Consider the following 12927-nt stretch of genomic DNA (forward strand, 5'->3'; position numbering starts at 1 on the left):
TTCGTTAATTGACACCTCCAGCCCTGGTGCAAAGCCCCGACAGAGGACAGATGATCGTCTGATACAACCACCTCTCAGACACAGAACACGCCTCATTCCGCCTCACCGTGCTTGGCTCCGTCGTGTCGCCCGTTCACGAGTCATCGTTGGGAGGAGTAGGCGTGGGGCAATTAGCGGAAGAGCAGGAAAGCCAGAGCCGTCTCGAACCTTAGCAAGCAGACTTCGAGAAGCAATTGGAATTTGACAGACTTGTAGGTGAATGCAGATGCTTTCAGGAACCAAAGGAGGACGAAGTTGGTCATCCCGTGGAGACCTTCGGCTGTTCAGGTACATTGACCGTGCTGCGCGGGTCGAGTGAGAGCTGCGGTCTAGTACGATTCGGCACATCGAAGTTGCTGAGCTGGTTCGTATGGCAGTGGTTGAACGGAACGATGAGTGTCCTTCCTTGGCAGGATCTCGAAGCTAGAAGCTCTCCTCCTAATACAAGCTCATAAGGTTCAAGCGATGCACTCGGCATCCCTCTCTATGCTGCGTGACGTAATGAGGAGCCATTGGAGGAGTACCTGTATTTGTTATTGCCAGTCGATTCTCCAACGTTAGTCTTCAAGCACAGAAATTGTACATCTCCTACGACTTCCAATTGCTCGGGAATTCGGCTTCACCATGTCTCGCCAATCCGTAACTTACAATCCTCCCGAGTGCCCAGAGCCTCAGCCCCAGTTCTCCCAGGTCAACACCTTCGTCTTTCAACCTGGCGACAAACTCGTTGCCATCACTGGCCAGCTCGCAATCCAGCCCGATGGAGTCAGCGAAACTCCCAAAGACTTTGAAGATCAAGTCCGTCTCGCTCTGCAGAACCTTGAAAACTGCTTAAAGGCCGCCGGTGCCACGAAACGTGATATCTTCAAAGTCACGCACCACGTTGTGGATTTCCATCCTACGAAGCAAAACCCGAGTCAAGTGTTCATTGACTGGCTTGGATGCGATCATAGGCCGGCTAGCGCGATGTTGCCTGCTTTCAGATTGGCTGGTCCGGATTGGAAGTATGAGTGAGTGTGGACATCTCTGTCTTTCCCCGTTTCCTGTATGATTGTATCGTGCTGATTGAGGTTAGGATTGAGACGTGGGCGATTGTGCCTGGAAGCAGCTAGCTTGGGAAGAGGAATAGTGCTCGATGTAGACCGGACGAAGCAAACAGTCATGTCGTTCGATAATCGGACGGATCGATGTATCTGCAATTATTAGATTCGTTTATTTAAGATCAATATTGCGAAGACCACAAAACGTCAGAGCTATCGTAGCTGCTAGCTCCTGTGATGACTCTTGAGATCGAAGGGATTGTCCATCTGGGCACATCGGATCTCAGTTCTCACTCAAGACACTCTCTGGGTCAGCCGTTCTGATTTGGGGCGCACGAAGCATTTTCGTGGTTTCCTGTACTCCCTACCTGTTGTCATTGTGCTAGACTTTACTGCAGACCATGGAAGCACATAGATGGCAGCTCGCTAACGGCCTATCATGTGCATCTCTGTTTCTGTCATTCGATCCCGGGCGCAGTACGATAATTGTGATGGCGTGCAGTGTGAGAAGGATGGGAAACGATGTTGATGTTGTCGAGGGAGACGACAGGGCAAGGACGAAATGCCAAGGCGGCTGCTCCCGCTGGCGTGTCTTGCGGGGCGGGGCTTGCGGCACGCGACAACGACAACCTCGTCGAGGCAGAAGGTGTATGCAGGTTCTGAGGCGGCACCCTTGTGGCAGCATGAGTTGGCCGACGCAGCAGGCGACCGCAGATGACGTTTGATGGCACGACACACCTTCACATGAGACCACCTGATCGAACATCACACTTCACATCACTTCCGCTCACAATAGCTCACCTACCTCAGTGCAGCTGAGCTAGCTTTGAGCTACAGACAGACAGACACTCGATCGAACGACAACAGCATGGCATCTTCAGCGCCAACAGAGGCTGGGGCGCAAGCAGCACCATCTGCGCAGTTCTCACCCAGTGAGAAATTTTTCCGCTACTTTCAGCATGAAGTAACAGGTCCGCATGCATCAGCAGCAGAACTGATCGTTCAGCCTGACTGACTATGTCGAAGATCTCCAGGAGCAGATGGCTCGTATCAGCAAGCATAGTCTAACCGGTGGCGAAAGATCTGATGCGATTGATCACTGCCTCTCGAGCATCGCAAGACTATCCAACGAAGTGCAGGATGCATCTGCATACGTGCCTGCATATGACCAGAGAACGTACGGAGAAGCGATCAAAGCACTGAACAACAAGTTACAAGACGTCCGACAAGCACATGCGCCAAAGCCCAAGTTCTCGTTCAAATCGAAGAATGGGCCTCTCTTCTCTGCTACCAAGAACGAATCGGCCATCAGTCTCACTGATGCGGCGGAGCTCGCTCATCAGCAACGACTCCAAGCTCCAGCCTACATATCCGACCTCTCCAACAACTCTAGTATGCCGGTGACGCCTGCCAATGAGTCCGCTGGCTCAGAAGATGAGGCAGCTCGCAGCAAAAGCGTCAACATCCCAACCGACACATCTCGATTCCGACAACCCTCATTCTCGACTTCCAAGTCTGTCGAAATCTCAGACCACGACGACATCCACGTTGTCCTGCCTACATCTGCTTCCCACGCGACTTCGTCAGGCACAGTCTCAAATATCAGCCACTGCGTCGTAGATCTCTCGCAACCAGCGGCCGACAAACCCTTCGCAGCACTCTACCTGAAAAACATCTCCTCCTCGCTCATAGTTTGCGGACACGTCTCCGGCGCAACAATGCTCACCAAAGTCAAAGATTCCGTCATCATTGTCGCCACGCGGCAATTTCGCATGCACGACTCCTCGAACTGCGATGTGTACCTGCTAGCTACTGGCCGGCCGATCATCGAAGACTGCAACGCAATCCGCTTCGCGCCACTACCACAGGCGTACATGCTGGAGGCCGACCGAGCAGTGGAGAACAAGTGGAGCGACGTGGATGATTTCAAGTGGCTGAGAGCAGAGCAGAGCCCGAATTGGAGTGTGATGGCGCCTGGAAAGAGAATCGAAGACAGAGTTTGGAAAGAGGTCGTACCTGGTGGACCGGAAACGAGCGTGCAGAATGTGCTGGATGCTGTCAATGTGCCGCGTCTGAATTAGACACCCGGCTGACCACATGGAGCGCAAAAGGGGCGAGACCGGTCGGCGCTGAAGCAAACGGATTTTTCACAGCATATCGGGACAGAAGGAATCAAGTGATAAAGTTGTCATCGTGGTCTGTACCCAAATTCGGGCTTAGCTGCACCCATGAGACGATTCTCGGATTCATACACACATTTAGTCGTGAAAAGCTCCTCATGCCTTGTCAAACATTCACGCTCATTCGTACATTATTCTGTTGGCCATCACAAGCAGATCTAGCCCATCCCACGCCAAAAGGATTCCCAGACTCCATTCCCTCTTTCTCAGCGGCATTTCGAATATTCTGCTGCTGCAGCTCGCCATGTCCTTCAATCCCGAATCGTGTAGTTGTAATCACAGACACCTCGCGTGATTATACTTCTGTGCTCGATGTGTCGAGTATCGTGACGGCCTTCGACGCCTGTTTCGCATGGACGACTCTCATGAACGGGCCCTGTGGTATCACAGAGAATCTTGCTTCTAAGTGTAGTCCTCATCAGCGGATCGCTCCACCGGAATCCAGAAGTCCAAAGTCACACAAAGTAGAGTATCGCATCGGTGTCCGAGCGCAGCTGTCCTCTGTTGGAGCAGCTTCTGTTGCAGGAATAGATAGTACCGACATGGTTCCTTAACCGGAGGTCCCTCATTCGACAGCAGCTTCCGCCTTCGGAGCGTACTTGTCTCCCCAAAGTTTCTGACTCGCACGCTCCGCACCGGAGCTGTCCGACTCCAGTCTTGTTCTCCGGCCCGTCTTCATCAGCGTCCAGACACGACGTACAAGGCCTGGCATCTGTGGCATAGAGCAACAGACCAAGCTCAAATAGACTTCAATATGACTCCACATCGCCAGTCCTCGGTAGTCGTAGGTCAGATTTGTGCTGTTCTTGGAATAGAGTGAAATGTACGAGATCCTGACTCCACTGCAGGCTGTGACTAGGACGACGAGTCGTGAGCAAACGGCTCGCGGAAGGGTACAGAACGCTGTTTGTCAGAGGCCGTTTGTCGGGTGAGAGAAACGAGAATATAGAAAGAGAGGTAGCGCCCTAGACAGAAGGTTCAGAAACCCTTTCTCTGCCAACTCGTCTTTCTGGAGCCGAAGGTGGGGCACGAACCCACGACCTTGAGGTTAGCCAAAACCGACGAGGAAGACGCTCAAGATACCCACCCGAGTCCTCCATGGAACCCGAGCTTTGAGAAGATTCCGTATAGGCAAGAGCAGAACTATGACATCGAAAGCGATGACAATGGTCGCGTTTGCGATTGACATGACTTTCTGGTCAATGCATGTTCCAGGCACATCTGGTTCCAGCTGACGCCAATAGCGTGATACAGGCTGGCACTGCAGCAAGACCGGGAGGAATCCCGCAGGGATGGAGAGCACCAGTAATACTGCGACCACAATGCAAGTATATCGAAATTTGTTCTTCTCTGGCCAAAGTCGTATGTACAACAGAACCAGTGAAAGCTTCGTGAGTCGTGTGGCAGTTATGTAGACGGGCTCGGCAATGTAGAACCAGAGTAGAAACTTCTCAAGTTGATAAGCGCTCAGGAACCACATATCCCGACCCAGTCCATAATAAAGGTTCATCTCGGAATCCACTGGAAATGCGACGACCGGGAAAAGGCACAGGAAGACCACAAAATCGTCCCACCAGAATCCTGCGCCTTGTAATCTTGGCCATCGGGATAATAGTCGAGCGAGTGTGAAGACAACTGCAAGCCCGAACAGAGGGTAGATGATGGCTCGAATTTCGGCTTGTCTATCGTGTACTGGAAGTTCGCAGGTCTCGGCGCGGAATCTTTGAGTTCTCAGTTGGTCATCGAGAGAGCATGATGTCTGGAGGCATTGCGACAATGCCTGGCTTCGTGGCGTGCGTTCCTCGCAATAGCATGGGTCGCTGGGCTGGCAGTTGATTCCAGTTTGTTCAGTGACTTGTCTCGCGCAATCTGTCTATCGGGACCGTCAGTACTGATGATCGAGCGCAAGCTAATCATTGTAGTATACCGAACAGATCGGCAGCTCTCGCTGCGCAGTCACATTGACCTCATTTCTCGGTGCAAGAAGTGTCGTCGCCTCAGCGGCGTTCACGCTCCATGTCAGCAGAAGCGCAACAGCGAGGCCATGAAGAAAGAGTCTCATCACTCTTCACGACATGCTAGCCCTAGCCACCAGTCAAAGCGATTCCATTCCACGTGTATACAGCGTGGAGAGATCAGCAGCAACCAGAAACAAGAAGAGAAAGCGTCCGTTGTGAACAAGCACCACCTCCCTCCGGCGCGAGGTCCACGCAGATTGTATACTTTCCACCACCAACGCAAGCGAAGCTCGTCAGCCGCTGCCAAAACTCTGCCATGGCCCAAGGTCTCTCTTCCAAGGCAAGCCGAGCGCCTTCTTCCGCGAGAATCAAGAACTGTACGCCAGCCGAGGTGCAGAAAGGGAGCTGTGTGCAGGGATGTCTCTGTTCTCTGGCGGCATCGACCGCGCAAAGAACAAGCAGAAATGTCCCGAGAAAGTGAAGTAGGTTTGAAGGTCCGATGGACAAGCTTCAGACTTGAGTCAAGAGCTAAGCTCGATTTCGCGGTGGATTGGCCCGTAAAGGCGGAAGCGACGCCGATCGTGAGGCAAGCGAAAGAAGCAAGTTGGGTTTGTGCCGCATGCTGGCGATAGTTGGCGTTTTGCTATTGATGATGACCCTTGCAGTTGCTCTTGTTGGGTTGTGGGTGAGAAGAAGAGGAGGTGATGTCTGTTCGCGTTCACATGCAATTGAAATTGGGCAAGCATGATTGATGATGTCATGGAGCAGGGTGGAGAATGCTTGCTGTCGTATTCAATACATGTACACCGCACGGCAAAGCTGCTTGCATGCGGTGCCACAGGGAATGAGATGGGATATGAAGAGAAGAAGATGTGCATCTGCATGCTATGTGTATCTACTCATGTACTCATTGGTAAGGTGGAGGCGAGTTTTCACCCGCCACCGGATCTTCGTCAATCTTAGGACCAGTGTAGTTCCTGCGTCCCCAGATGTAATACCAAGCGAGCGCTACGCCAAGTCCTGCGACGAACACTGCAGAACCATAGTTCATAGTCTCCGCCAAAACAGGAAGACCAGCGGGCATGGAGAAGAGAGGGATGGCGAACGCGCACCAGGCTGGAGAGGAATTAGTTAAGTGCTTGAGAACCAAGAAGCAGACCACTTACCCATGGCAACAACGTTGCAGATAGCACCGAAGATTCCAAAGTTGTATCGTGCTCCAACAAGCTTCTTGCGACCAGTGCAGAAGGAGATGGCAACAGGGATGACATAGCTCAGTGTCAAGAAAATGACACCAGAACCATTGAAAGCGTTGAATGCTGCAGATGAACCAATGTAGATGACACCAAGGATCAGCTGAATTGCCATACTCAGCAACATGGCGTTCAACGGAACGTCGAGCTTGCGGTTGACAGTGTCGAACTTCAGAAGGCGGGAACCAGGAATGGCGCCATCACGAGCAAAGGCCCAGGTGCATCGAGATGCGGCAGTGGTGCAGCTCGTGCCGCAGAAGAAGCCCAGAATGATGATCGGAACAGTCAAGACAAAAGCGCCAACCTCGTTACCAATGGCACGAGAGAGGATGGCAGGAAGTGGCTGTCCGGTAGGGTCGGTAGTGACAGCGACCAAGTCTGGAAGGATGAACATCAATGGCACCAAGAAGATAAAACCGCAGGCCCAGTTGAGGGCGAGTGCACCGACGAGGGCCTTGGGTACCTGCTCGGCTGGCTTCTCAACTTCCTCGCACATGCTGACGACCATACCGGTGGCAGAGGTGGCGTATGCAGCGTGCAACAGACCAACGCAGAATGCCCATCCGGGAGGGTTCCAGCCAGAAAGGACCTCGAAGTGACCGAATGCATAAGAAGCAGATCGGCGACCTTCCCTGGCAATGACGAGTCCGGAAATGATGATTGCAGCAACGCCGATGAAGGTGAAGCCCACAGTCAGGGTGTCGATGAGTGGCAGGTGCTTGTTCAGCAACGAGGAGATCAAGTTGCAGATGATCGTGATGCCGATGAAGATCAGGTAGATTTGATAAGGCTCGGCTGCAAAGATTCCAGCAGTCGTCATCTCCCCTGTCGCCTCATCGAGGTAGGGCTCGCCTTGGAAGATATTGATACAGCCGACGAGGAAGAGTGTGGTACCGAAGTTCACAGATAGGGTGATAATGATGTTGCCGAGCACGAAACACCAGCCGCACATCCAGGCAGCGAGTGCACGGCACCAGCGTGGCGAGAGCATATAGGTTTGGAAGTACACACCTCCAGCTGTAGGGTACACCTGGGAAGAGTTTAGTACGAGATCTTGGCCATCTTTTGCGCACAGGCCCGTGACACAGATGGCGGTCATCGTGGGAGACCAATGTGCACGAGGTGACTCTTCAACATACCGAAGTGATTTCACCGAGAGAAATGGCCACACACATCATCAGCGCACAGACGAGACACCATCCCCAGATCACAGTGGACGGGCCACCGCCTGTCAAGGGGTAGATGAGCGTCGTCGACAATCCGTAAGGTACAGATGCCAGCACGAAGGACATGAACGCCACGCTCAGAGTAGATCGATTACGAACCAGCTCTTGCGTGTAGCCCATAGCCGCAAGCACATCCTCAGCGGCGCTGTCCACGGAGTTCAACCGGCGGGGTGCATCGTGGTGCACATCGTTTCCATACTGATCTTCCTTTCCATAAGCATCCGCCGGCTTGGATGCTCGTCGATAGGTGGTGTCAGCGCCGGGCGCATAGCCGTTGTACGGATCGGATTTCGACATGTTCGCAGGAATAGAGTAGTTCGCTGGCGATAGGGCTGCAGGCTTGTCGATGATATGTATCACGATCAATCACTCATGCAGGAATCGATTTTTCACACGAAGGATTGTCGCGTTCGGGTGTTGTCGCTTTGGGCGGGTCGAGCTTTCGCCTTATCAGATAGCAGTAGATTGGGCGCAGTGGGCTTTGTCGTATACGGAACTTCTTCCAGAGTGGTCGCAAAGGGGCCAGGAATGCTATACCATATGTTGCTTTGGGATCCAGAGGACGAAGTTGCTTGTGGGCGTTGTCGCTTTGGGCTGTCGCGTGCTGATCTAGTCGAGGAAGGCTGCACGGAGAGAAGCGGGGTAGAGTTCCTGCTTCGTATTTGAGTCCTTTCTACAAAAGGTCTGCAGAAGATTTTGAAATATGTCTGGTAGAGTGGTAACTCAGCTGATGTCTGCTGAGTGCCTCAGAAAAGAAGACCCAATAGACAGATTACAGCAAGCTGCGTAGCACGAGCGCAGCTTTCTGGGTCCCAGCATTTTGATTAAGTACGCCGGCCCACGCTGCACGTTGTGCGAACCGAATAAACGTAAAATTGAGTTCAGTGGTTCGGTTACTGATGGACCGTCAGATTGGAAGTAGACTTGTATAGGGAAAGCGTCTTGGAAAATTTGCTTGGCTGAGCTATGACCGGTTGGTTCTATGCCAGTCTGAAGTCCGGTAAAAACGCCGACAGTGGACTGCGCAGTGCTGCGACTGGTCGGATGGGCTCTGGCATCGCAGGCATCGCCGGGTGGACACCACCGATATCAGCAGCATCAGCCGGAGCGGACCTCCTTGTAGAAAAGCGGCACGTGGCAGTGTGGCACCAACTGTGCGATTCGACGCCACAGCTCCTCATGGCGCGCATGGAGCTTCGTAGGGCGCACAGACGGGACCTCCTCCATGCGGAGCACGACGCCTTGGTCAGCTGATGTCGCTTGTATTTGCAATTGAGGGCTGGAGCTGGAGCGCGATCTTTCGGAGCCTCAGTGCGAGACCGCAGCTGCCATCTGATCAGTAGGGTGAGTTGAGGACAGGCATGAGCGATTGGTAGAGCGCGGGTGTGGGTGGATTGGATGCGTGTCACAGCCGCCGGCTAGTTAGGGCTCCTGTAGTTGGTCTTGTGAAGGGCGGGTCGCTTATCTGCTGCAACGTCGAAGAAGGGCGATCGAGCTTCTTCGTTCATCACCACCTTCGAGAAGGAGCTCCGCAGCCACAAGCGTCCTTGTACTCCATTGGCGACGATTGTGCTGCCGCACAGGACAGTCTGGATTGTTGCTCATCATGCCTTCATCCGCGACTGTGAAACTCTCGACTTTCTCTCGGAGCATGTTGCCGGTGCACGGCCGGGAGAACCGGGGGCCAGGACTCTCCGAGAACCACTTTCATCATCGTCTGACTGCAAATTTGACGGTGTCCGCAGTGGGCTGCGAGTATTCTGTTGAGGCAACAACGCCGGACGTCATGGTCTTTTAATTGTCAGATCCTTCGTGTTGGGCCACAGTTCGGGACAAGGCACCGCTCGACAGCGCTCGACCACACGCGCGATGCACGCAGACATCGATGTCGGAGGATCTGAACATGGCCAGAAATGCGTGCTGGGATATTGACCATGTTTCCTCCCTCTGCGCTCGGTGGATTGTGTTGTCCGTCTGACTGAGTTCCGGGCGCTCAGTAGTAAGCAGCAGTCGAACGTCGAGGCAAGGGCCGGCAGAGCCTCTCTGTATACAACAGAACATGCGGAGGGCTTCGAAGTATATGAGTTCGTGGACAGGAGGTGCGGCTGACGAATCCAATACGTCGTAAAAGCCATCCGCATTCGGCAGCAGGACTTTAATGAGCTTCAATGCTGACTGGGCAAGCCAAGCCAAGCAACGAAGCGAGCACCGATGTCTTCACCGCAGTCGAACCCCAATGACCTTCACTGTCACATGAAGATGTACCGAACAGACAGCTCGTCCCGCGATCACTGAGCGCGAGAAGTGAAGAACCGTGTGTTGAGGGCTCCTGGATGCCACGAACGCGCAATAGCCTCTGGTTTCTGATTCCCGTTACCAAACATGCGAGAATTGGAGCATATCGTAAGTTGCGTGGAGTTGGACTCAAGGGCACGCCATCGATGGGATGAGTTCGAAACTACGAGGAGGAACAAAAGATCATGAGCAAGTCCCGATCGGGAGTGTTTGCGTTTTTGTCATGTCAGAAGCATATGAGACCTGAAGCGAAGCAACGTGAAGTGAGGCACCGTGTGTCTAGCTCGTGCAGCTGAACCCGTACCGCAGCAAACGCTCGTGTCTTGGGAGAGAAGCTGACCTTTGCCCTCATGTCTCTCCGATGTTCTTGTGTACCTCCCATTCAACTCCAACCTGCAACAGCAGCGCCGATGTCGCGCGCCATGGCAGCGTCGCTGGTGCTTCCAGACAGCAAATACAGCGACATGACGATCTTGTGCGAGAATCACAGCTGGGACGTTCACGCAGTCATCGTATGCCCGCAATCCGGCGTACTCGAGGAAGCTTGGGACTCCGACCACACGGTCAGTTTCCACAGCTGTCAACACGCGAAGTCGAACGTTTCGTGGCTGACACAAGGCAGGCTTTCTACTCGAAGCAGAACCCAGAAGTCCTACAAGCAGCCATCGAATTCTTCTACAGCGAAGACTATCGGGAGGCCACTGGCGGCAAGGCAGCAACATCGACTTGTTCTGTCGTGTTCCACGCGCGCGTTTACGATGTCGCCGAGTATTTGCAAGCTCCGAGTCTTATGATCATGGCGGCAGGAAAGTTCCAAAAGGCATGCGAAGACCTCTGGGCCAGTGATGGATTCGCGCTCCTAGCCAAAGCGATCTATTGCGGAACGGAGTTGGACGGCCGGCTCTTCAAAAACGATCACGATGAGCTTCACATTCGCTTCCTGACGGTCGCCAAAGCCCACGCTGCAGATCTGTTCCGTTTCCAAGCCGTGGGCAGGTCAGTTGTCTCCAATAAACTACCGGTTGTGTTTGCCTTCTAATAAGATGACAGGGAGTTCAGAGACACACTTCGTCGTATTCCAGCTCTTCATACTCTTAGCTTCGAGCTTGCAGAAGCCCTGGCCAGTCAATTGAGGTTGGCTGACAAGCGATGCGCCGCAATCGGTCTGGCCGAAGCTGAAGCCGAGCTGGTGATGACAGATGTTTCGTGAGACGACAGGAATGTCCCTTTACGCCGACATCGAAGGCGGAAGATCGAATAACGAATGTGGGCTTCTACGTGCCCTTCATTCCGCATCAAAAACTTGTCGGCTGACGATCATGCTCTGCTCAACAAAGGCATATCGACATTACCTCGAGCGACGCTGAAGAGACGGCGCGACTGGTTAGAGAGGACATGCAGGACGTTCATCGTAGCACGAAGTTGAGCGGCAGACGCAATTTGGTCGACGCTGTTTGATATTCGCGGGCCGCAAAGACGTGCGCGCAGTCAAATTGAATACCTGCTCCCAGAGCCACTGTCCGACGATTGTGGGATGCAGTAATGCATGCCGGCACAGCGTGCTTCGTTACTGACATCAGGGTATCCTCGCAGCCTTGATTCACACTGTCCCATCGATCCGTTGATGACGAGCCTTGCGAAGGCCCCCGCGATACGATCTGAGCGCCGGACGTCCTTCGCACGACCACCTCCTCCATCAGTCTGCAACTCTTAAACTGTTCCACGCATCCACTTTCATCGTCAAACGCTCCTCTCGGGACGTTTCGTCTCGTTCGAGGTCGCCGCGGCCGCGTGGAGGCACACGGCACGCATGTGTGTAAGAAGAGCCAGGGCGTCTGGGCATCTGAGCAAAGAAGACGGCGTTACAGGACGGGCAGAAATAGCGCGTTGATTTCGTCGCGTCGCGTGAAATACGGCTCGAGCGGCTGATCAGTTCGGAAAAATCGAAATCGGGCTCTGGTGCAAGTGCAGTCTTTGCGAGATGAAGAGTGAGTCTTGGTGATTGTTCGAGGACTTGCTGAAATTTGTCGTAAACGCTGCCATCGTTCAGGAGAAGTTCTTGTGCGTGAGCAGCAGCAATGTCCATGATCGCTTCCCTAAGTGGCTCGTAGGACTCAGACATGTACGGGTATCTGGATGGTAGAGTGATGAAGATTTCCTCAGCGTGCTCCGCAAACTCGTTGGACTTCCAGATACTGCTCGCAACCTCTTTAAACTTTCTCGCCGCTACAAGGCGGAGCTTGGGGATGCTGTACTGGCATGCCAAGAGGAATACTCTCGCGTGGAACTCAGAAGGCTTGAAGTCGTGGATCATAAGCTCGTGGTCGTCGATCGTCGGTGACTCGTAGTCAATGCCGTAGCAAAACTTCACTGCCGCGGAGACAACACAGGGATCCTGACAGTTAAACGTGATCTCATGGCTGCCATTGTCCTGAGACGTATCAGTGAAGGACAGGTCAGGTGCCATTGCCAGTAAAGCCGTACCCGCATAGCCTGGCATCTTCTCAGGAAGAAGGGCGACTGGGCCGAGAGGATCGCTGCATGGATGTTGAATCGGTAGCGCTCGCAGACGAGGACCAGATCAGTCAACAGTCCATTCTCATGAAGAGATTTGACGCCTTCAATGATGTCAGGCGAGTCGCCGCAGTCCATCTCCTGATCCATGATGTGATTCTGAAGTGCCGGTTGCATGGTGTAAGAGAGAAGATCGTTACTGTGCGGCGAGCTTGTTGCCTTGGATGTTTTAGCGAAGGCGGAGGTGCGAAGGAAAGGAAAGGGAATGAGAGAAAAAATGTGCAGGCAACGGCTCCTGCCATCTTTGCGACGTGAGGCAGGCGGCCGCCAGCACCAAACTTCCTTCACTTGCAACGCGCTCCACGCGTCGATAGCGCGTGCCAACCGCGCTCATCGCTCTAATGAATGCTACATACCTATGC

The 12927-nt window shown here is 53.4% G+C and overlaps 5 protein-coding genes across 5 annotated transcripts; 3 read left to right on the forward strand and 2 right to left on the reverse strand.

Annotated features, from left to right (window-relative positions):
• Positions 1 to 663: 663 nt before the first annotated feature.
• Positions 664 to 1151, forward strand: RHO25_010290 (uncharacterized protein; the record flags this gene model as incomplete). Its single annotated transcript, XM_065603281.1, has 2 exons — positions 664 to 1049; positions 1115 to 1151. The coding sequence occupies 2 exons, from the start codon at positions 664 to 666 to the stop codon at positions 1149 to 1151; spliced, it is 423 nt and encodes a 140-aa protein (XP_065459353.1).
• A 796-nt stretch (positions 1152 to 1947) lies between these two features.
• RHO25_010291 (uncharacterized protein) lies at positions 1948 to 3160 on the forward strand (the record flags this gene model as incomplete). The annotated part of the gene is made up of 2 exons (XM_023602790.2): positions 1948 to 2050; positions 2106 to 3160. The coding sequence occupies 2 exons, from the start codon at positions 1948 to 1950 to the stop codon at positions 3158 to 3160; spliced, it is 1158 nt and encodes a 385-aa protein (XP_023451310.1).
• Positions 3161 to 6124: 2964 nt separating this feature from the next.
• On the reverse strand, positions 6125 to 7993 carry RHO25_010292 (uncharacterized protein; the record flags this gene model as incomplete). Its single annotated transcript, XM_023602789.2, has 3 exons — positions 6125 to 6333; positions 6384 to 7500; positions 7610 to 7993. 3 exons carry the CDS (start codon positions 7991 to 7993, stop codon positions 6125 to 6127), a joined length of 1710 nt encoding a protein of 569 aa, XP_023450985.1.
• Positions 7994 to 10413: 2420 nt separating this feature from the next.
• RHO25_010293 (uncharacterized protein) lies at positions 10414 to 11201 on the forward strand (the record flags this gene model as incomplete). Its single annotated transcript, XM_023602788.2, has 3 exons — positions 10414 to 10554; positions 10614 to 10987; positions 11042 to 11201. The coding sequence occupies 3 exons, from the start codon at positions 10414 to 10416 to the stop codon at positions 11199 to 11201; spliced, it is 675 nt and encodes a 224-aa protein (XP_023450984.2).
• Positions 11202 to 11687: 486 nt separating this feature from the next.
• On the reverse strand, positions 11688 to 12682 carry RHO25_010294 (uncharacterized protein; the record flags this gene model as incomplete). The annotated part of the gene is made up of 2 exons (XM_023602787.2): positions 11688 to 12422; positions 12476 to 12682. The coding sequence occupies 2 exons, from the start codon at positions 12680 to 12682 to the stop codon at positions 11688 to 11690; spliced, it is 942 nt and encodes a 313-aa protein (XP_023450983.1).
• Positions 12683 to 12927: the final 245 nt, after the last annotated feature.

Source organism: Cercospora beticola, chromosome 7 (genome assembly GCF_033473495.1).
Source record: "Cercospora beticola chromosome 7, complete sequence".
Taxonomy (NCBI): domain Eukaryota; kingdom Fungi; phylum Ascomycota; class Dothideomycetes; order Mycosphaerellales; family Mycosphaerellaceae; genus Cercospora; species Cercospora beticola.